Here is a 25,434-nt window from a genome sequence, read left to right on the forward strand (position 1 = left end):
CTGAATCCCTGCAACTGAATTTCAGCAACCCTAGATTGTTAATGTACTCAGATATTATAATTCTCTATACCAGGATAACAGTAACATAGGCATCCAATTTTTACAAAGGACATTGCAGTACAATATGTGGCCACAATAAAAAGGAAAATAACCAGGCTCACAATGGAACAAGACTACATAATTAAAAACCAGCAGAAACATTAGAAAATAAAAAGGTACATGCAGTAGGTCCCAATATTGGAGATTTTAGGAAGATTTTAAATAACTATGCTTACCATTTTTGAAGAAATAATAAAAAGGACAGATTTTCAGCAAAGGACTAGGAACTGAAAAAAAGAGGAAATTCTGAAACTGAAGACTAATTGAAATTAAGAACTCAAAGAATGGACTTAACAGTATGTTAAACACAGACCATTAGAGAAGAAACAACCAAAAAGATAAGTTAGAAGAAGCTATTCAGAAACTAAGTCATAGAGGACAAAGAATTAAAAATACAGGAGTAAAAGTATGAGACATAGAGGGTACAATGAAAAGGATAGACATATATGTGATTACAGTCCCAGAAAAAGAGAGAGGAAATAGTATGAACAATATGTGAAGTGATAACGACTGAGAACTTTCCAAAAGTGATGAAAGACATCACGGCACAAATTCAAGAACTGCTGAAGCTCAAGCATCATCAGTAGAAACAAAGTCATATCTGAGCAAATTAAAGTAAAACGGCAGAAAACCAACAGTAAGAAGAACAATATTGTAAAGAATAAAAAAACTTTTTCAAAGAAGAAACAAATATAACAGATGGATTCTAAACAAAATCAATGGAAGGTAAAAGACAATGAAATGATAGCCTTAAAGTTTTTAGAATAAAATCATTGCTATCCAAATGCTCAAATACCAAATAGTCAGCAAAAATATCCTCCAAGAATGAAGGTAAAATAAAAACTTTTCAGACAAATGCAAATTTAGAGGGTTTTTTTTAGCAGCAAATTCATATTAAGGGGAATAGTAGATGGTGTTCTTCAGGTAGAAGGAGAACAATCCCAGACGGAAATTCAGAGTTACAGGAAGCAATGAAAATGAGATATGTGAGTAATATTAAATATTGATTGCAAAAACAACAATAATAATTGCTTATGAAATTTATGGATACAGATACAGATATATATTTTTACTACAGCATATAAAACTCAAGTGGGTGAAATAGACTTAATCCATGGTCCAGGAAAATTCACAGTGAAAATTTTATAAATATTTTTAAGGAATGATAAAGAAAATACAATACTGTATATAAAAACTTGTGGGGTGCTATTAAATCTTGATTAGGAGAGAGGATTTAGAGTTTTAAATGGGTAAGTGAAGATAGGTTGAAAATAAGTTAAATTAACTATCTGAGGATGTTATAAATAGAATGGAAGCAGAAGGAAGGAAATAATAAAGGTAAAAAATAAGTGAAACAGAGAAATAATACAATAGAGAGGGTCAGTAAGTCCCACATTTCATTCTTTACAAAGATTGGTAAAATTCATAATCCTCTGGAAGTATGGATCAGGAAATATGTGTGAGAAATCAAAGAGTGAATACCTTTTCAGAGCCTATAAATGTTAAAAAGATTACGATAGGATATTATGAATAACTTTATGCCAATAAATTAGCACAAATTCCTACAGAAATGTAACTTAACAAAGAGACTCAAGAAGAAATAGGAAATGTGAAATGTCTTATAGCTCTTAAATAAATTGAATCTCCAGACCTATATGACTTTACAAATTAAAGAAATAAAACCAATTTTATACAAACTGTTCCAGGGAGTAGGGAAAAAAGCAATAACTCTTTGCAACTAATATTATGAGTCTAGCATGTTCTTGATTCTGAAACCTGGTAATGACTTTGTAAGAAGGAAAAACTCCAGGCCAATCTCTGTCATAAATAAAGATGAAAACAAATACTAAAGAAAATGTTAAATCAAATCCAATAATACATAAAAAGTATGATACATTACATCCATGTAGAGTTTACCCTAGTAATGCAAATTTGTTTAAAATTAGAAAGTTCTTCAGTGTAATTCACCACATTAGCAGAGTAAAGGAGAAAAATAGGATTATTGGTGATCATTGTACAGCCCAGTAGATTCAGAAAAAAAATTTGATACATTCAACCTTCTTTGTAAAAACTATTGGCAACCTAGGAATAGAAGGAAACAAAATAATAAAGGAGACCTACAAAACCTACATACTTAATGAGGAAATATTAGACACTTCTTCCCTGGATTCAAGAATAATGTAGGTATATCCACCATTACCACTTCAATTCAATATCTATTGAAAGCCCTAGAGAGTACAAAATAGCAAGGAAAAGAAATACAATATATGAATATTGGAAAGAAAAAATAAACCCTTATTATCTGCAGACAATATGATTGTAAGTTGAAAATTCAAAAACAATACAGATAATTATTAGAATTAAAAGTGAAGTTAGTAAGATTGTTGGGTAAAATGTTAATATACAAAATCAGTTCTATCTATATAATGGTGAAAAAACAGGAAAAGGATTTTTATAAAAAGTACTATATCTAGTGTAACAAAATACTTCTAAGCCCTTTATGCACAGAACAATAAACAATTATTGAAAAAACATTCTAAAAATACTTGAATATGATAATGGATCGAAAGATATTAAGATGCAATTTCAAGTAAAGTCTCGGTTGGTTTTTGCATGGAATTGACAAGATAATTTTAATTTGTACATTTGTTGAATAAATGTAGGACTAAAAATGTTATCATAAAGTATTTAAAAATATTCCCAGTAATAATACATAAAACAGTCCATATTTTATGTAAAAATATAAAAGTAAATTGTAACATACGTTTGCAACTTCATACGATCCATTTAATATCTGTTCCATGTAATGATTTAGATCTCTGAATCTTTTGTGATCTGAATTTGTAAAAGGTAAGTGCCACCAATGAGGAAACCTGTTTTAAAAGAAAAAAGCATATCTTCATTAGTTTGAAAATTGGCATCTGTATCTTAGAATTGTTCATAAAGTTAAAGCTGCATCAGATGGAAGGGCCACTGAAAACGTTTTTTTAAAAAACCATAGAACTCATGATTAATTCTGAGAGTTTTATTAACATGGCTGTGGTCACTTGTGCTATTTTAACTATCATTAATATTAATACTAATTTAACATACTAAATTAATATATATTTTCCTTCTTACTGTATTTATGGCAGACCACACAATTTGTCCTTTAACTACATGTGGGGGGTTAATAAATACTTTCTGAAGTTTAATGGTCCATAATTTTTCGAAAAGGTCATATGGTATTGTTTCCTCTGGGTTCACGAGGGACATTGCTACACTAACTAGATTAAACGTTTCACAAAGCATATGCTTCCATCTGGTCTTTTGGAACAAAGTATCACTTTCCCCAGGGGTCTAGCTTGCAGAATTTCCTCTTCACTATCTGATGATTCATCTTGATGGGCTAGATGTTGATTACGACCAATTATTGGTGGCATGACCTGTTAATGGGAAGCATTTGGCAACACGTTTTGCTGGTTAAATGTATCTTTTTAGGAACTATCTAGCAGCTTCCTCTGACTGCAGTCTTGCTGTTGCTTCCTTCCTCTTCTGCTTCTTTGGTACAGACCTTCCTCTGGGCAAAGGAGCATGGGGGATGGTGAAGGGTTGTTAGCAAACACACAGAAGTATGTGAAAACTGCAGGACATCCCATCCATTGCTTCCTGTTGGAAGTGTCAGGGAAGTCCAAAATAATATTTCTGTGCATTTAAATAACTGACATTTTACTTTTTTACTCTTGCTTTATTCTTACTAAGGCTTAAAGTGTTAAAAATATTCATCCAGATTTAATTATCATAAAAATAATTACCATATATAATTAATCAAAACATAGAAATACATTTGATAAATAGTGGTTTTGCTGGTTTTAAATATTAACTTGTATAACTGTGGATTAATTTTCTTTATTGTTAGAATAAAATGGAGTTCAACATCAGTTCTATTCCTTTTTTATAGATGTATGTACTAAAAGAGTATTGTGTGTAAATAAGTACATGAGAATTAAGGAATTCAGCTCTAGTAATGTCATTCAGTTGTTTAAAATGCTTTTGAGTTATATGTCAAATATAACATAGTAATCAGTTCTTGAAAATGATTTTTTAGGATATTTTATCTGACGGTGCTATCATGTCCTCCCTCAATTTTGTTCACACCAAAGTTTAAGAAACACACAACCTGCAAACAGATTTGATACCTGGTTATTAGAGTAATTCATTTTCTCAATACCAACACCAATAGTTTGATTTGCCCTTTATTTAATCCTCAGAGATTTTTTACTCCCTGGGACAGTGTACCAAAATAAAATTCTGGATGGCTGGGAGAAGAGCAATGGTGAAATTAGGAGAAGGAAAGGAAATCAACCTTTCTCAAGCAGGTGACTTTTAAAGAAGACCATTAATTTCAAGGAAGATTCCTATGCCTCTGTATTCTCAGAAGTTGGAAGAGGTACAGTCTGATTTGAAGACCACTGTTACATGCTATGACTAATTTGAATTTTATTCTTTATGACTCTAACTTTCTGATCATACTTTCCAGATTGGGTTTACATAATTCTCATAGAGCTTCTCTTAGTAAATTTAGGAGTCAGAGCAAATCTTGCCCTCATCCTTCTTCTGTATGCATTGCTATAAGCCAGAGCTCCTTTGGGACTGTTAGCATACAAATATTGTTCAAGGCACAAAGGACTAAATATTCCTCCTCTCCACACATTGCTTGAATGATTTTAAAATCTATTTAGGTCCCATTACCAGGCAAGAGTTGTTGAACAAAACAGAATCCTAACTAAAGCTGAAAATCGAGAAGAGGCATATGGAGAGAGATTCTTGGCACTTTAAAGTTTTACAAGTTATACTAATATGTATTGGGGAGAGAAAAGAGTAGAACAGAGACATTTTTGAAACATAAAAGGACAGCCATTTAACAAGAATGAACATATTTTTAAATCATTAATTATTAGGGTACAATGGAAACCACTAATGTTGAATTCAATATTTGCAGTCAAACTGAATATTTTTGCCAGTATTTCCTTTTCCTCAGTTATTACATTAGATGTTTTCTGATAACTCTTAAAGCTGATGTTGTCTTTAAGTTTCCACAATGACATTCCTTCCCTCTCAGTCTCTTGAATGTGCTCTTACTCTGATGACTTTCTGATGTTTAAGGCATCTGCATTTCAAAATCTCTGTGACATCTGCAAATATACTTTTTCATCAATGTGAACTACACAGTCTTCAAAATAATGCACACTATCTCTCCATCCATTGGCGACGTTGTTTAGATTTACATTTTGGTAAGTGACTAAATCCTCAAAGTCTAACAAAAATCCACATGTACAAAGTATGTCAGGTCTGGTATGAACACTCATATTGTTAAAGGACAATTTACTCAACAAAAATTCTGGTATAGTTGGCTCTCCCTGTCTGCAGGTTCTACATCTGAAGATTGAACCAACTGTGGATTGAAATATTTAAAAAAAAGTCCGGAAAGTTCCAAAAAGCAAAATTTGAATTTGCTGCATGCCAGCAACTATTTACATAGCATTTACATTGTATTTACAACTGTTTACATAGCATTTATATTGTATTGGATATTATAAGTGATCTGGAGGTGATTTAAAGGAGAATGTGGATAGGTTATTTGCAAATACTACGCCATTTTATGTATAGAACTTGGGCATGCAAGGATTTTGGTATCCGTGGGAGGCGTCCTGGAACCAATCTTGTGGATACCAAGAAACTACTCTATAGATAAGATGACATTTGATTTGCCTAAATGCAAATATCATAATATCTAAGAAGTTCACCTTTTTAAAGTCAAGGTACATCTCTGGTCAAGATACACACTCAAGTCTATAACATAAATTTGGCTAGCTCTAAATAATGAATTTTAGAAGGCTTATTTGAACAGAAGTATTTTCAATTACATTATTTATGCTTAATATTTTTTCATTATAACATGAACTGAGCAATGGTTTTCAAGACTGCAAAATGAAGATAATGACAAATTAAATTTGGATAACCCAAGTCCAAGTTAATAATTAATGATAACGAAAGTGAGTTGATGTTAATATATTTTACTTGTATACTAATTGATATTGACAAAATTTTCTGGTACAGCAAATAAATATATCAGAGCTTTTTATTGCAGTTATCTGTTGAAAGAGAAGATATATCCAATTTTGTTCTGCATTTTCAATTTCAATTTTATTTTTATAGAAAACACTAAAACAATCAAATTTAAAAACAGGCAAATAAAACAATTTCCCTGATAATCAATGACAAATAAAATTGGTTATGATACTTTTTGTCTACGAAATCAATGGCTGAAAGCAAACAAAATTGAAAACCTTTATTCTGTTTTATGAGACAAAAGGTTCTCTACTCTGAAAGCCATAGAGACTCTGCTGGGATAGGTTCAGTGGCACTGGAATCAGAATGCTGTGTTGTGTTGCCCACAAACAGAAAATCCCATAACCATACTTTTTCCTTATGTTCAGGGACAAGTACTAAAGTCAAAAAACAGTGGAGGACAGTCCTTACTCTGGGAGGGCCAATGATGCAAACTGCTTTTGAAGTTGGCTGTGAAGTTTTGAAAACTGGTCAAATGATTTTTCTGTCAGGCTTGTTTCATTGTTACTGTGAGTCACCTGGATTAGATAAAGCTGCAGAAAATAAAGAGACAAAATCAGAAGATGGCAATATCAACCTTCAATACATTCTAAAATTCTGTTTCATGTAAACTAAACAAAGTAAGAACCTCTCTGCAAAAAAAAAAAATCATCACAAAAGATAAGAGATGCAATTTGTAAAGGCAAAATTACCTATAAACACAGTATATAAAAATATCACAATCTTAGGTGCTGGGAACAGACTGCCTAATTTCTGATCTTCTTTTCTTGTGGACATTCTTTTTTTTTTTTGTGATACGTGGGCCTCTCACCGTTGTGGCCTCTCCCGTTGCAGAGCACAGGCTCCGGACGCGCAGGCTCAGCGGCCATGGTTCACGGGCCCAGCCGCTCCGCGGCATGTGGGATCTTCCCGGACCGGGGCACGAACCCGTGTCCCCTGCATTGGCAGGTGGACTCTCAACCATTGCGCCACCAGGGAAGCCCCTTTTTTTTTTTCTTGTGGACATTTTAATTAGGTCTTGATTTATAGTCTACCACAGGGCAGAAACTGTTCTCTTTGGTGGTTCTCTACTAGTAGCTCTGGTTATTATAATTTCTCCTTGGAACATCCGCCTTAATGGCACTTCTGTTCAAACTGTAACTGATTTTTCAGTTGTGTAGCAAAAAAGAAAAATCATGGTATAAGGAGGAATGTGTAGCATAGTGAAGGGAACTGTGAGATGTAGTCAAATGATATATAAGTCAAGATGACAGACTTGAGACTTACATGCCTAGTTTTCTTGCTGAACCCTAAAATTGTTGCTCTTTGGATTAACTGGGTTGCACTCATCGTACAGGATTCCCGTGAAAAAGTCTGCGAAGTAGATTTGGCAGGATTTACGGCTGTCATTTGTGCAAGTGTGTGGATCAAGTTATTCAATTTAACAGGGAAACACTCCAGACTTTCCTTTATTTTCCTAGAGAAATGAAAAAGAAAAGATAGTGAGTAACATTCCCCTGAGTTGACTCATTTCATTTGAGTTGTTTCCTTGTGTTAGATGTGGAAGAAAAAGTCAAGGACCATGCCTATTTATTTGGAGTCCAACTATTAAACATTATTTTTATAAACTTCAAACTCACATCTTGAACTGTTAGCAAATATAAAAGAAACTTTTGTGGTGAAATATAAAAATGTAGTTGCAATGTTTGTATTTTGGCTTCTTTTAAGTTTGTTTTTGATTTTTAGGGATGATTTTTAAAAAAACCAATTTGCTTATAATTATTTAAAATATTTACACAATTCCAAAAGTTAAATCTACAAAACAGTGTATATACCAAGAAGCCCAACATTTATCCCTGAACTCTTTACACTATTCCCTTCTTCCCTGATACGTAAACATTTTTTAAAAATTATGATTTAACTTTCATTGTTTTATTTTTATTTTTGTGTTATTTGTGTCCCTCTGTCAACTCTCTTACAAAAAGGTTGTATAACACTATATTTAATATACACATATTTTATATGAAATGCTTTTCACTCTGGTTTTTTTTTCCTTTTTTTGGTTTGGTTTTGGTTTGTCTCCACTTTATTATTATTATTATTTGTATTTTAAAAGGTTTGCAATTGTGTTCTAATGGTATAATAAATATCTTTAGATAATATCCTTTATCCCCTCTGCACCATCTTGTCCAGTATATGACTTGCAGTGTTATCCTTTTTATCCCAGTTAATACAATAAAGCAAACATTATGCTCATTCCACTTTTCATATGTGCTTCCTATTCCACTTCCATTTTTTATAGAGCTATTCGATCCACATCATATGGTATCTATACTATACATAGTATACAGTCTCTCTTCTAACTATCATTAAATATTATCTGCTCTACAAGTCTTTATGTCACATCCCTCCAGTCATTTTGACCATCTGATGGTCATTTTCTGATAAATTCTTCAGGAAATGCTCAAGGAAATAAGTTTCTGAGTTCTGGGTGTTGATAACAGTTTTTCTGTGGCCTTTATACTCCAAAGTCAATTTTGCTGGCTAAAACACCCTTGGCTCACATTTTCTGTTTTGAGGGTCATAAAAATATTATTTAACTTTCTTTTGGAATAAAGGATTACTGTCTAAAACTCTGATGACATACTGAACTTCTTTCCCTTACAAATGACTTGAACTTTTTGCTTAGGTGCTTAAAGGAAGTTTTTTTCCCCCTAAAAGTCCAATAGTTTTTCCAAAAATATGTTTCAGGTTTGTTACTCTGGGTAACTTTTCTCAATATACAAAGTGTCCTTTCAATATGTAATTTCAAGACTTTTCATTTTCCAGAAAACTTCTTGAATTATGATGTTAGTATTTCTTAAAATACTAAATATAAAATTCAGTTTTGATAGTTTTTTTTAACATCTTTATTGGAGTATAACTGCTTTACAATGGTGTGTTAGTTTCTGCTTTACAACAAAGTAAATCAGCTATACATATACATATATCCCCATATCTCCTCCCTCTTGCGTCTCCCTCCCACCCTCCCCATCCCACCCCTCCAGGTGGTCTCAAAGCACCGAGCGGATCTCCCTGTGCTATGTGGCTGCTTCCCACTAGCTATCTATTTTACATTTGGTAGTGTATATATGTCCATGCCACTCTCTCACTTCATTCCAGCTTCCCCTCCCTGTGTCAAGTCCATTCTCTACGTCTGCATCTTTATTCCTTTCCTGCCCCTAGATTCTTCAGAACCATTTTTTTTTTAATTCCATATATGTGTGTTAGTATACGGTATTGGTTTTTCTCTTTCTGATCACTCTGTATGACAGACTCTAGGTCCATCCACCTCATTACAAATAACTCAATTTCGTTTCTTTTTATGGCTGAGTACAATATCATTGTTTATATATACCACATCTTCTTTATCCATTCGTCTGTCGTTGGGCATTTAGGTTGCTTCCAAGACCTGGCTATTGTAAATAGAGCTGCAATGAACATTGTGGTACATGACTCTTTTTGAATTATGGTTTTCTTAGGGTATATGCCCAGTACTGGGGTTGCTGAGTCATATGGGAGTTCTATTTTTAGTTTTTAAGGAACCTCCATACTGTTCTCCATAGTGGCTGTATCAATTTACACTCCCACTAACAGGGCAAGAGGGTTCCCTTTTCTCCACACCCCCTCCAACATTTACTTTTTGTAGATTTTTTGAATAATGGCCATTCTGACTGGTATGAGGTGATACCTCATTGTAGTTTTGTTTTGCTTTTTTTAATTTTTGAATTTTATTTATATTTTATACAGCAGGCTCTTATTAGTCATCAATTTTATCCACATCAGTGTATACATGTTAATCCCAACCTCCCAATTCATCACACGACCACCCCTACCCCGCCACTTTCCCCCCTTGGTGCCCATACATTTGTTCTCTACATCTGTCTCGATTTCTGCCCTGCAAACGGGTTCATCTGTACCATTTTTTTAGAATCCACATATATGCATTAATATACGATCTTTGTTTTTCTCTTTCTGACTTAACTTCACTCTGTATGACAGTCTCTAGATCCATCCACGTCTCAACAAATGACCCAGTTTGGTTCCTTTTTATGGCTGACAAGTCTTCCATTTTATATATATATACCACAACTTTTTTATCCATTTGTCTGTTAATGGGCATTTAGGTTGCTTCCATGACCTGGCTATTGTCAATAGTGCTGCAGTGAACATTGGGGTGCATGTGTCTTTTTGAATTATGGTTTCCTCTGGGTACATGCTCAGTAGTGGGATTGCTGGATCATATGGTAGTTCTATTTTTAGTTTTTTAAGGAACCTCCATACTGTTCTCCATAGTGGCTGTATCAATTTACAGTCCCACCAACAGTGCAAGAGGGTTCCCTTTTCTCCACATCCTCTCCAGCGTTTGTTGTTTGCAGATTTTCTGATCATGCCCATTCTCACTGGTGTGAGGTGCTACCTCATTGTAGTTTTGATTTGCATTTCTCTAATAATTAGTGATGTTGAGCAGCTTTTCATGTGCTTCTTGGCCATCTGTATGTCTTCTTTGGAGAAATGTCTATTTAGGTCTTCTGCCCACTGTTTGATTGGGTTGTTTGTTTTTTTAATATTGATCTGCATGAGCTGTATATATATTTTGTATTGAGGTGCTCTTATGTTGAGTGCATAAGTATTTACAATTGTTATATCTTCTTCTTGGATTCATCCCTTGATCTTTATGTAGTGTCCTTCGTTTGCCTCTTGTAATAGTCTTTATTTTAAAGTCTGTGTTGTCTGATGTGAGAATTGCTACCTCAGCTTTCTTTTGATTTCCATCTGCATGGAATATCCATTTCCATCCTCTCACTTTCATTCTGTATGTGTCTCGAGGTCTGAAGTAGGTTTCTTGTAGACAACATATACATGGGTCTTGTTTTTATATCCATTCTACCCGCCTATGTCTTTTGGAGAGAGCATTTAATCCATTTATATTTAAGGTAGTTATCAATATGTATGTTCCTATTACCATTTTCTTAATTGTTTTGGGTTTGTTATTACAGGTCTTTTCCTTCTCTTGCATTTCCTGCCTAGAGATGTTCCTTTAGCATTTGTTGTAAAGCTGGTTTGGTGGTGTGAATTCTCTTAGCTTTTGCTTGTGTGTAAACGTTTTAATTTCTCTGTTGGATGTAAATGAGATCCTTGCTGGGTAGAGTAATCTTGGCTGTAGGTTTTTCCCTTTCATCACTTTAAATATGTCCCGCCACTCCATTCTTCCTTGCAGAGTTTCTGCTGAACAGGTGTTAACCTTTTGTGGATTCCCTTGAATGTTGTTTGTTGTTTTTCCCTTGCTGCTTTTAATATTTCTTCTTTATATTTAATTTTCGATAGTTTGATTAATACGTGTCTTGCATGTTTCTCCTTGGATTTATACTGTATGGGACTCTCTGTGCTTCCTGGACTTGCTTGACTATTTCCTTTCCCATATTAGGGAAGTTTTCAACTATAATCTCTTCAAATGTTTTCTCAGTCCCTTTCTTTTTCTCTTCTTTTTCTGGGACCCCTATATTTCGAATGCTGGTGCATTTAATGTTGTCCCAGTGGTCTCTGAGACTGTCTTCAATCTTTTTATTCTTTTTTCTTTGCTCTGCTCTGCAGCAGTTATTTCCACTGTTTTATCTTCCAGATCACTTATTCCTTCTTCTGCCTCAGTTATTCTGCTATTGATTCCTTCTGGAGAATTTTAAATTTCATTTATTGTGTTGTTCATCATTGTTTGTTTACTCTTTAGTTCTTCTAAGTCCTTATTAAACGTTTCTTGTATTTTCTCCATTATATTTCCAAGATTTTGGATATCTTTACTATCATTACTCTGAATTCTTTTTCAGGTAGACTGACTATTTCCTGTTCATTTGTTTGGTCTGCTGGGTTTTTACCTTGCTCCTTCATCTGCTGTGTGTTTCTCTGTCTTCTCATTTTGCTTAACTTACTGTATCTGGTGTCTCCTTTTTGCAGGTTGCAGGTTCTTAGTTCCTGTTGTTTTTGGTGTCTGCTCTCAGTGGCTAAGGTTGGTTCAGTGGGTTGTGTAGGCTTCCTGGTGGAGGGGACTGGTGCCTGTGCTCTGGTGGATGAGGCTGGATCTTGTCTTTCTGGTTGGCAGGACCACGTCCAGCAGTGTGTTTTGGGGTGTCTGTGAACTTATTATGATTTTAGGAAGCCTCTCTGCTAATGGGTGGGGCTGTGTTCCTGTCTTGCTTGTTGTTTGTCATAAGGTGTCCAGCACTGTAGCTTGCTGGTCATTGAGCGGAGCTGCGTCTTAGCGTTCAGATGGAGATCTCTGGGAGATCTTTTGCCGTTTGATATTACATGGAGCTGGGAGGTCTCTGGTGGACCAATGTCCTGAACTTGGCTCTCCTGCTTCAGAGGCACAGGCCTGACACCTAGCCGGAGCACCAACACCTTGTCAGCCACATGGCTGATAGCACATGCTGAACTTTAGGCTTTCTTGATATTTTTTTGATATATTACTTTGGTTTTATTTTTCAGGAAGTTAATTATATGTATACTGGATATTTATTGACTTCATTTCTTTTTGTTTTAAAGGTCCTCCTTTGTTTTTTTCATCTTTTTTTCTCTGGAGGTATTATCTATTGTGCTGTTTTAATTTTCTTCTGTGTTCTTTGTAGTTTACTATTTTTATAAGTATTCTTTCTTTTATTTTCTAATTTTTGGGGGGTTCAATCACTTCATTTCTGAGTTTTCTCTAATTGTAATCTATATTGTTCCAGCATATTTTATTATTTTCTTAATTTCTTTTAGATCAATTTGTAATGTAAGGATACAGTTTATCCCTTGTTAGGAATGTCTTTCTGGCATATTTTCATTGAAGAGATTTTATTTTGCATCTTATTTCTTTTTAAAAATTATAATTCTGTATGACATTCAGATATGATCCATTTTGCTTACTCATTTTAATATAAAATTAAACTTTCAGGAAGGAGTAGAGGCTTTTCAAGGGTCTGAAGCTTTCTTTTCTGTTGCTATCACAGTGGTAAAAACACTGTTTCATACTTTCTGAGATATTCCTCTTTGGCTTCTCTCTTTGCCCCCAATTTTTTTCTGGATTGTGGTTTTCCTTTGCTCCTATGATCTTTCTCCTTTCATTTGGATTATAGTTCCAGCAGTTTCTCTTCAGCATAGGACTATTTCTAGGGAGGAATCACCAGTTACCTTTGAGAGTTTATAGACTTCTCTAACCTTTTCAGATTTGCCATGGAACCTTTGCCCTTCCTTGTGAATTGAAGTGTGTAAAAATCCTTCCCAGTTTCAGCTGCTAAACAGCTTATCAAATGGGCCCGCTCAGGTTTCCAGTGAGTACCTGTGGGCTCTGTGGAGTCCTCTTCTCAGGTCAATCAGATAACATGTTGCTTCCTTAGCTTCCTCCCATAAGATGCTGTTACAAAATAATTGTAACTTGATTTGCCCCATCTGCTTGTATTTTAGGATTCTTAGGAATACCTTGTTACTTAGTTTTGTTGTAGATGTTGCCTGCAGTTTTGGGGTTTTGCTACCCTGTTTGATCTGTTTTATGGAAGAAGTTCCAGGGACACTAAAAAACTTGATTTAAAAAAAATAATATATAATTCAAGCCATACAGTAAAATATTAAGTAAAATGTGAAAAGTTCCCTTCACCCATCTTCCGTTGTCACTCTCCTCCCCCAAAATAACTACTATGAACAATCTGGTAGTATTCTTTTGAGCTTTCTCTATACACTTGCACAAACCAACAGACACACAGCCAGACACACTATTCTTACTCCTGTTACATGCCAGGTGCATGTTGGGATGTAGCAATGAAAACAAAAACAGACAGAAATGTGTCCCCTTAGAGAGATTATATAATGTGGAATTCAGACCATGATGAAATAAACATGTAAAAATATAGGATTTGAGAAAGAAATATATAACATAGAGGAAACTAAAATAGAAATTGGGGAGAGGGAATATGGGGTAGGGAACAGTGTTGCAATTTTAAGCAGGATGGTCAGGGATAGTCTCACTAAAATGATGAGTTGAATGATTTGACAAAAAACTTAATTTGCCAAGAGCATAGGCCATGGAAATTTCTGATAGAGGAAATTCTAAGCAGAAACAACAGCTCATCCAGAAGCTCAGAGGTAGATGGATAACTGGTGATTAACAGACAGCAAAGAACAGCAGAGTGGCTGACAGAGTGAGGAGTGGAAGAAGGGAAACAGACAGATAAAGGGAGCATGATTTTGTAAGAATTTCGAAGTTGTGTGAGATGGAAGTAAAAAAGACAGGATTCAAGAAACAATTACATGAAATGTTGTAATTTGCTTTTTTAACTTAGTAATATGTTCTGGAAGAAAAACTTTATAGTAATTCATGCATAGTAAGTGGCCCCAAAATATATGTTGAATGAACAATCTACTTCAGAAAACAGAGTTAACTTATTTTTTTTAAATGATCTATCTGGATTTATAGATGTACAATGATTAATTTAACCAATTTTGTTTTTTCATTGCAAAGACCATTCTTTCCTTACTGATTCAACTTTGTCCAGTACCAAGGGTATGTATAAACATAGGCTTGTTTCTGGCCTCTTCGTTCTGTTGTACTCTTCAATTTGTCTATCTCTGTGTTAATACAACACTTTCTTAAATAGCAAGAACTTATAATAAATCTTGAAAATTCTTTTACCTTGCTCTTTTTCAGGTGTTTTTTTTTCATGATTTTAGGTCCTTTGACCTCCCGAATATATTTTAGAATCACCTTATCAAGCTTACCAATACATAAAATAAATGTGTAAGGATTTGTAAGACATTTCATTAAACTATAAATTAATTTGGGGAGAATCAACATCTCTGCAGTATTGAGACACGCAACCACTAAACATGGCATATTTCTCCATTTAGTTGGGTCTTATTTTACATCTTTCTGTATAATTTTAGAATTTTTTTCTGTGGCTGTTTTCCATATATTTTGTTGGATTTATTGTGGATTGTAAATTCTAGCTTTTTCTAAATTTTATTTTAACTAATATTTGTTAATATATGAGTAGATTTTTAAGTCATTAATTCTAACAATACACTGTATATTCTTTTGAAATTTGCATGGACACAGTCATGTTATCTGCAAATAATGACAGAGTTTTCTGTCACCCTTTGCGTTGCTAAGACCTCCAGTTCAATGTTAAATGGAAGTGGTGATAGCAGGCATTTTTCGTCTGTTTGATTACAGAGGAAAAGCTTTTAATGTTTTACCACTAAGTATAATGTTTTCTGTAGGTTTTTAGCTACATGTTTAAGGATATTCCTTTCTATTTCTAGAGAGTTTTAAAATAATGAGTGATTCTAAATTTTAATAACTGAATTTTCTGTATCTATTTAGGCGATCATATAATATTCCCTTTCTAATTTTTTCATTACTCAGTCTTGAATGTTTATCTTGTAACCACTTACGGTACTAAATTCTTATTTCAAAAATTTAAAAAAATTATATGGAACTGTTTGTTTTCTTATTCAAGTAGAAAATAACAATATAACAAAGCTTAAATATAGAGCTGTACTAAAAAGATAGAGGCATTATTATATTTTTCCTGACATTAATGGGAATGCTTATAATTTTTCACTTAAAAAAGTATGTTTATCTAAGTTTCCTTCTATTCTGAGCTTACTAAAATATTTCCATGAGGAACAGATGTTGAACGTAATCAAACACTGCTTTTCTTGGTTGGCATCTATCAAAGTTACCAAGCAATGCCTTCTTTACAACAAATCAGCCATGTCCTCAAAGTTAAAAATGTAGTTCAATAATGTTTAATAATTTCCCCCTCATTTTTATAAAACTTCAAGCCCATTTATCTTGTTCTGGTATTGGACTTAAAATAAAATCCAAATTTTTCCATTATTATACATCAATATTGGACAAAATTTCCTAAGAAGGTTAAAATATGACCCTGATCATTATTCATTTCCACAGTGTTCATTATTTTTAAAGATGTCCTTTGACTTTATGAATTTATGGGTACGTAGTGCAGTATAAAACATTCATTTCTTTCTTCATCAGTAGTTCAAAGACATGAAGGTAATAATAGCAGTAAGAGTATAATACTAATCATGATTTACAGAGACCCTACCATTCTCTCACTCTTTCAACAAATAGTTACTGAGCATATTTTATGTGTTGAGGTGGAAAGCTCTACGATGATAGCATGTACTCACTTTTCATGAAGGTAGGCTTATGAACCATAAATCTTAAGATCTGATGTACTCACACTCACATAATCTCAACTATGTCTAGGCCTTATTCTTACATCGCCCAGCAGTTAAGATGCAAGAAGACTGGAGATGAAGGATGAACTTTTACGATAAACTTAGAGTTTTAATGCAGAATTTCATCTAAATGCATCTCTAGTTTCTCAAGTGGCAGATTTAACAGGTCAGGTAAAATAATGTTGTTAAATATGACCCAATTTAGGACTGGGGACCTGAGAGCAGTAAGTTTCAGGCCTCTACCAGGATCTGATTTATCCAAGTGGCAGCTCTCTGATTTATCTATTTTAATGGCAGCTTCAGCCGGATTATGCTTTGGAGTATCCTTATGTTATAAATCCAAAGCAGCATCTAGAAGGATTCAGTTCTCAAATTTCCTAAGGAAATCCCCGGGGCAGTCTTGATAAACACTTCTAACTTCCTGCTAGGCACTGTTCTTTGTACTGGGACATAGAGGTGAAGGAGAGAAATCAGATTTCTGCCCTCAGGGAGTATATACCCTTTGGCAGGCACTGCACTAAATGCCTTATGTTAATCTTTTCATCCTTAGAGGTGAGCAGTAAAATTATTTTGGCAAAAGATAAGAAAAAGACCTCGAGAAGTTAAATGCATACAAAAGGTGACATCATTTAGAAAGTAGCAAGGAAAAATTCTAACACATTTAGAAAGTCTTTGCTCTCATTGTGGATTATTTATAATGAACAGTCTTCCAACTTTGTCTTTAAGTGAGAAATAAGCCAATAAGTGAGTGTGGAATTCCCAGGTGGTACAAAGGCACTAAAACAACGATCCTTTAATTTTTACATAGGAATAACCCTTAGACAGAAAAAAAAATAATTAACAGTATTTCTGGCATCTAGGGAACACAGTCCAAAGGGGCATACCTTAAGATAAAATTTCTTAAGCCATAGGTCCCATCTTAAACATGTGTACAAATTCTATTCTACTTCAGAACAGATGTACCTTTTTATAGGATACAAATATTTTAAATTGCTTATCATCAGAAACAACTGCTAACGAATAGGTTTCCTAGTTATGTGTGTGTGAATGGGCAATGGAGTTTATCAGTCTCAGAAAACTGGGTTAAATCCAGAGGGTCGAATCTTTCACATCAGGTTTAGCCTATAGGCAGATTTGTTTCCTCAGGTTAGATATTATATTTTTTGAACTCACATTTATATTAATATGCGACTACAAATGGCAAACGTTTCTTATCTTTTTTTTTTTTTTAACACCTTTATTAGAGTATAATTGGCAAATGTTTCTAACAGCTTCACGAGCTACATCAGAGTAACCATTGAAGAGAGATGCCTAAATGTGTGGAGTGGCGATCAAGAGAAGGTTCTCGGGCAACCCTTGACAGGAATTTCAACAAGAGCATATTTCTATTGCTGAAGTCGTTGATATCATTTTGTGGTTTGATAGAACACTGACCTATTTCACTGGTCAGTCTCTTTAAGAGTCGCAGGGAAATATTTCTCAAGTGACTTTTTCTGTGAAAGAATTTGCATGAGAATGTTCTTACTTTACCACTGACACTGAAATTTTATCATATATAAATAGAAGAGTTTCAAGTGACTCACACTCCCCATGAACAAATTTCTTCATCTAACTCTCAAACTTCATTTTTGCTGCAGTGATTTTGGCACATGTAAAGAAGACATTACTTTTTTTTTTTTTTTTTTTTTGCGGTACGCGTGCCTCTCACTGTTGTGGCCTCTCCCATTGCGGAGCACAGGCTCCGGACGCGCAGGCTCAGCGGCCATGGCTCACGGGCTTAGCATGTGGGATCTTCCCGGACCGGGTCACGAACCCGTGTCCCCTGCATCGGCAGGCGGACTCTCAACCACTGCACCACCAGGGAAGCCACATTCCTTTTCCTTTTCTTTTTTGTATTGGAGTTACTGAGTGTCTAGCTCTGAGAGTCATTCTTAACTATTCAGAGGGAACAGTGAATTAATACAACTTTGTCATAATTTCTTTTATTCCATGAAGAAAAATAATGGTTCAGTGTTGAATTTGTAATCTATAATATATCTGACCAGCACTTTCTCATAGCTAAACCAATAAAATATGCTATCAAGATAATTCCTATTTTGTTACAAATTTATATTGGACCAATAAGTATTCAGAAGTACTCAAAATATTTTTTAACCAAAAAATTAACATTTTAAATGAATTCAATGAATAATCATTGCTGATGCAGTCTTGGTACACAATTTTTTAAAAAGTTCCTCTCTATGCACTTTTATTTAAAAAAATTCAAGGAAAAGAGAGCACTTGATAAATTTGGTTGAATATTTATGTAACATGTATGTACATTTGTGTGAAGACAAAAATTTAAGCTTCATGTTCTAACCTTTTAAATAAAATAGATACTAAAAAAGGTATCTCATGTTAATCCTTGTAGCTTTGATGGCATGGTACCCTATTTTGGGAAACACAACTTTAAGCATTTAGATTTTTTTTACTATTTTCTTTCAACTAATCCAAAGACACTACAGTTAAAGAACATCTATATTATCTGAGATTATGAGTTTTGTATGTAGGACTTTTTTTTTCCATATGATTTTGTTTAGGGTCCTGGGAAGAGCACCCATTATGCAAGAAATCAATTTTGTTTTCTTTTGAACTCATCAGTTCTGCCCGTGATCCAAGAAATTCAATTAGCTTTCAATCATTTCATCTAGGAAACATAGTTGATGACTAGACCATGCCATTCCCTGGGATTATCGATAGAATCAAAGGAAGTAACATATAAAAAGTTATTGGAAATAGAATAATATTATGCAAATATTATTTCAGAAAGCTTACTACCAAATAAGTAAAAAAATGAATATATATATGAGCCCAAAAGGTAGTAAACTACAGATAGAGAGATACAAAGGAAAACACATGTACAGATTTATGGTTCTGTGGAAAATGACTTGTGGTAAACTCTTTTGAAATCCTCTTTCAAATCCTTTTGAAAGAGATGTTAGGGATTAAAACAAGAGGCAATTTTAGAGTTTCTTATCTTTTTCTCTTTTCATTTCACTTTTTATCCTGCTTCATAGTTTAGAATTTGGCTTAAAAAATGAAAGATTTTGCTGTTTTCCAAGTTGAAGTTTCAAGTCTTCATAATTCATCTACAAGGTCAGCAAGTCTTATGCAAATGTCATCACAGGCCCCTAACTACATACAAACAAGAATTCCAGGCTCCATGGCTTTGAATACAATAAGTAATTCCTACACTTTCTTATGGAGGCTCCTTACAAAATTTAGCCAAATCAGAGCAAGTGGAATAAAGAAACTAGGGAAATATTGATGGGCTGGTCTTACTATAAGTACATATAAATACTATGCCAGTGAAATGACATTCCAGGCTTCTAACCTCCCCTCCCTCCAAAAGCTACCTTATTTTATTGATGTATTGTAAAAAGCTGTCAAAGCTGCAGTTTGAAAAACATAGTTTAAAAAGTCAATTTAGTTCAGATTAGTGCTTATAATGAAATTTTTTAAAATGGGAAACTATCACAACGAAAGGAGAAATGTCACTTTAACTTTCCCTTTGAATCTGCTTTCTTCATTTAAGGAAAGTTGGATGTCATGATTGTTAGTTCCTTTAGGTTCTGTTTTTTTGTTTGTTTGTTTTTTCTTGTATTTATTTCTGTAAGTATGAACGGTTAAGCTAAGGCAAAGAAAAACTTTGACCCATATTTATGGAATTACAACAATCCATGAGATGACAATTTGCAAAGTACTAAAAAAAATTCAAGAAACTTTAATGATAAAAGAACCCAGGGATCTGCATTCCTGTCCTATATTCTGTTTCTCAGTTCTGAAGAGAAACCAGATAGAAAGCCATTGAATTACATTTTGAGATATTTGAGCATAAAGAGTCTTGTCTCACCCTATAGCCACGAGAAATAAACAAGAAGGAATGCAGGGAAAACTGGGAATTTCTGGCATTGTGTCTGCACACTCTAGGTGGCTCAGAGACTCTGACCCCTGTCTTTGTGAAGTCCAGAAGCACTCTTTCTGGATGCTATTAACATTTTCAGCAGCTTCACAGTTGTACTTGTTGGGACAGTCATTGTGCCTGCTCTTCCCAGTGGCCCCTCATAATTAAGACTGTTCTTTCTAAAGCTCAAAGTTCAGAGAAGAAGCTCCAGGCTGTTCTTTGTGAAGGGGTGGCCCATGTTAAGAATAAGGATGGGCAACAGAATCCATGATAGCTTGGCATGAAGGACCCTGTCCAGTAGGGTCAAAGGCAACTAGCTAAGTCAATTAGACTGTCTCTCTCTGGAATTTATATTAGAGAATACTGGCCAGTAGGCAAAAAGAAGTAGAATATGATAGGTAGAGATAAGCAGAGGAGAAGGTCTTCATTTCCTTTAGAAACTGCCCAGGCCATATTGGTTTCCGGAATTTGTTAGGTTAGAGTTTGAGTCCACGTATACCCTTTTCCCCAAGTATACCAGATAGAATCTAGTTCTTGCTATCAAAATACCTCACTAATGCAAATAATTTGTTATTCTGAAGTTTGGAGTTTTGTTTTGCTTCAAGCTGCCTTCAAGCTGCTCTTCTCTTTAGTTGAAGAGCAGGGGATCTTATACTTACTAAACCAAAGAATCTGCCTGGCAGGCCAAATGGAATATATGGGAATACATGGAAAATTTCTTCTCACATTTCTGGAGGAGGAAATGGGTAAAGTAAAAAGCATAATCTGCATGTGGGAGGGGAGGTAGGCCAGGAAATTTATGCTTAATGATCTGAGTCTGGTCTGTGAAATAGGTTATCCGTTTCTAAAGACAGCTAATCCAAGGTGTGAGAGTGACTGAAAATTCTGAAATAACCCATTTGGACGGCATTTTAATATATGGTTGCCTAGCAGTGGGCTCGGCAGAGATATTACATGAGAATATCAATTTGCAGGGACTGAGTCATGATACTTTCTTGACTCTATTCAACAGAACGCAGCTGCAAGGGGAGTAATAAAAGTAAGGGAAGCAGAGAGAGGAGTTGGCAATGATGTGAAAAACCTTTGTGTCCAGTAAACCAATTTTATTTTCATTTTTCTCTAAATGCCATTCACTGTAATATAATTTTTTAATGCCATGCAGAGTACAGCATCCTCTGAAACTCTTATGATCAGCTCTTAACCCAGAATGTGAATACCCAAGAGTGAAGTAAGATCCTGTATTGTTCATAAACAGAGGACTCCCTCAGAGAGGCAGGAAAAGCCATTTCTTTCTTTCAAGTCTCAAACAGGGTCAAGAGGGGCAGCCTCTTAATGCTAATGCTGTGGTCAGGACTAGGGCACTTAAGGTATCCATCCACACATGCTGTGTCTCAGATGGCTTAGTCATTCATGACCCAGATCTGTGAGCTTAGTGGCAGTGGTGGGAGTAGGTGGATTTTCGTCTTATTTTTATCTGTATCTTAGTAGTATCCGAATAAAAAGTGGCATGAAACACTTTTAGCTTTTCAGAACAAAGAGAACAAGGTATTTAAATATACAGGGCCTCTCAAAAGTATATCCGAGTTAATGACACTCATTGAAGCACCAAGACCAACGTTGGATCCATTAATGAACTTGATTTCTTTTTGGTAAATTATGTGCACTGACATCTACACTTCAAGTTTTTCCTTAAGTTTTGATATCCATATAATGTCAGAGAACATAGCTTAAGGTAACAGTATTATTTACACAGAAAAGTAAACAAGTGCACATAATTTTTAAGGCTTCCTTATTACTTTAAATTCAGCAGCTTACTTTTATAAATTCACTCTATACATTGTTTAAGTATTAACAAAAGAAATATTGTATAATTTTCTTTAGAATTTTAAATATCTAAATAACAGAGAGTTTAAGTAACTTTTTTATATTGTAAAGAATCACAGTCACATTCCACTGAGGCTTCTTGAACCTCGATAATAGGTTCTTCAAAGTGCTAGATGGAATATGTGATAGAAAAGATCCTCAACATTTGATCTACATATGCTGACCAAGGAACTTCGAGAAGAGTTGAAAAGGAAATCTCAAAACATATTAAATCATATCTAAAAAATAAAGGTACATAATTGAGATTTTAGGATAAAAGATACTACTGAGACAGGCTCTTAGAAATAAATGGTAGGGTGAGTCTCATGGGAGATTTCTCTGAGAAGAAAAGTGGAAAACAATATAGAGAGGTTCAAGGCACCTGGTAATGGGCCAAAACAGAAAAAAGGAAGAAGGTGACGGCCTTGGCATCATTAATCAAATTATCCCATGGGGGTCTCCCAGGGCAGTCGTTATAGCAGATCCTGAACCAAACACCCAGGGGACACTTGGTGGTAGCACAGAGATAATAGTTCTGGGAAGGGACTCTGTCCACCAAGGCTCGGGATATTCAGGAATGAGGATTAGTGCCCAAGGAAGGTTATAGGGTCACCTTGGTGAAACTGCAGCCAACATGGGCTCTGAGGAACCTTGAGAAAACTGTGGTCTGAATTATGAAGCAGCACATCCCCGGAAGCCTGCATATGGGAGGGGTGGATTTGAGCACACAGGGTAGAATTTAAGACCCCACACTCTGGAGCATGACTCCTGGATTTGAATTGTGGCTTTGTCTCCTGCCGGTTGTATCCTCTGGCAAATCATTTTATTTCTCTGGGGTCTCAATTTCCTAATCTAAAAATGTAGATAAAAGTGATACTATCTCATAGACTTGTTATGATGATTAAATAAGTTACTGTATGAAAAGTACTTAGAGTAAGGCTTGAAATATAAGAAGCGCTGTATTAAATGTTAGCCATTATATGACTTCTATACACTTAAATGTTTCATGTTTAAATTGTATTTTCTGTTAAATTAAACTTTTAAATATATTTTAAGGGACTAGAACTTGTTTCACATTCAGATACTTTTGGACTTTTGGAAGTGGGGAAGTGGGAATATGTCCCCTGCTTTACTTGGGACATACTGATATAAGCAACAAGCATATTTACTTAGGTGATATACTACACAGTATGTAATTCAGTAATAAATGAAGCATATCATGAAATAATACATGTTCTGTAGAATTAAGAAGAAAAGAGTAGTTGGTAACAGAATAATCTGAGAAGATGTTGTGGACGAGGTCCAGAGTCTCAAGGGATGGGTAGGACTGAAAGTTAGATCAGATCCTCCCCTCTATTCTAGTAATTTTACGATTCTTAGGGAGCGTTTATGATGAGGCTATGCACGTGAGTTAAATAGACAAAGCAGGAATGAATGTATATGGACAACGTGATCTACCCTGACAAGAATTCATCTGGGAATAATAGAGGTGGTGTGGATGAACCTTGATAAAGACAATCATATTTATAAGGTCCTCAAAAGTAAGAGGTAAGAAATGGCAAGTCAAAGACAATTATTGAAGAGAAATGACGTGCCCTAGTTTAGATGACTAGATGCCTTTTAAGTCTGCCATGGAGAACAAGTTATTTACCATAAAGTTGTAGAAAGAAGTTTAATTAACAGAACATACTACATAACATCTGAAAGTAAGAAAATTAGCCTGGCAGAGATATGCAGGCAGAATAATGAGGTCTAACTCACTGCTAGGAAGTTACTGGCTTCAGATCTACTTCCTGTATTAGTTCACATCCTCTTGAACAGGAAGGGAAGCATGAGTCGACAGAGGCAAGCTCACCCATCTCTAAGATTCTGTCCCTTACAGATCTGAGTGTGTCAGATGAAGTTGGAGGATGTGGAGGGATGGGACTCTGGCAGACAAATAAAGCCTATTTACCTTTTTCCTGTGGCCGTGGCCTGAAAGAGCTTTTTTCATCCAATATACAGTTTTTTCCTTCGTTTTAATTTGTGAACTGCAGCACTATAACTGCTTTGTCCAAGCAATGACATATCAAACACAGGTTGCAGCCCAATCATGTTTTCAACCTCCATCTTTCCTGGCCCTCTCTATGCTCCTCCCCTATCTCCCCACCCTGTCTCAATGACATGTCAATAATTGTGCCTGCCTTACTGCCGCCCACTTTAAAAAAAGGCACCCTGGTCAGACCCTGATGGGATAGCCTGAGGGGACTATTTTTGGTACCATGTTAACCCACCCACCTCAGGTATAGTTAACTGGACAAGGGATGGCAGCTAGACTGAAAGGCTGATTCCTACTCATGAGATCCCCAGAGCTCTCTTGAACTCCGAAGGACCTTCCAGGCTCTGTGAGAGATGTCCTTCTGCTTTTCCTGAGGTAGGCTGTCAGCCCTTCCTTGGGATTTCTCACGCAAGTCCCTTGTCCCCATTAGTTGAGGCAACTTGAGAGTCCCTCATCCTTGAAACCAAAGATCTGAAACACTTCTGCCAGTCTTCAAGCGAGTGTCTTTGGCCACAGACAGTTGTCAACTAATATTTGTAGTTTTCTAAGTAGATATAAACAAAAGCTTCTTTCAGAGTTAACTTTACTAGTAAAGGGCATTTTCAAGACTCAAAAAACCTACCAGACTCACCAAAAGAATTTCTAACGGTAGAATTTCAGAAGCAAACCAGATAGCAGGAAGGAATATTTTTGGCAGGGGCTCTGCCTGGATTTCCTTAATCATATATATTTTCCAATGGTAAATGTTGAAAAACCCTACAGCATGGGATCAAAGTCTTAGCTTTGGGCCCTAGTCCTAGCTCTATTTCTTACTACTTCTTTTAATCGTGGGCAAGCCTCTTACTTCTTTGGATCTCGGTTTTCTAGTTTGCATATTTACTGTCAGAATAAATTTACTATAAGGGCTCTTCCAGCTCTAATATTCTGTGATTCTGTCATACTGCTTCTACTCAACCACAAGAGCAGCCTATACATTCAAGTTCATGAAACAGAGATTCCTGGCAAAAGTGAAATTCTCCAAGTGTTTAGGACATGTATCCCCATGAACTCCCCTGACACCCCTGGAATGGAGAGAGATTCTGCACTATACATTCTGGAAAAAGGAGAGAAAAGTAAAACCTGTGTG

The 25,434-nt window shown here is 35.1% G+C and overlaps 1 protein-coding gene across 2 annotated transcripts in view; it reads right to left on the minus strand.

Annotated features, from left to right (window-relative positions):
• PIK3C2G (phosphatidylinositol-4-phosphate 3-kinase catalytic subunit type 2 gamma) overlaps positions 1-25,434 on the minus strand; it is a 353,351-nt gene that overhangs the window by 100,116 nt on the left and 227,801 nt on the right. For both annotated transcript variants that reach the window (XM_065887110.1, XM_065887109.1), the window contains 3 exons: positions 7,477-7,666; positions 6,622-6,743; positions 2,864-2,972 (listed from right to left, as the gene is read on the minus strand). In XM_065887110.1, the coding sequence (XP_065743182.1) occupies positions 2,864-2,972; positions 6,622-6,743; positions 7,477-7,666 (421 nt within the window). The remainder of the gene's footprint in view (positions 1-2,863; positions 2,973-6,621; positions 6,744-7,476; positions 7,667-25,434) is intronic.

The sequence above is a fragment of the Phocoena phocoena genome, chromosome 11 (genome assembly GCF_963924675.1).
Source record: "Phocoena phocoena chromosome 11, mPhoPho1.1, whole genome shotgun sequence".
Taxonomy (NCBI): Eukaryota; Metazoa; Chordata; class Mammalia; order Artiodactyla; family Phocoenidae; genus Phocoena; species Phocoena phocoena.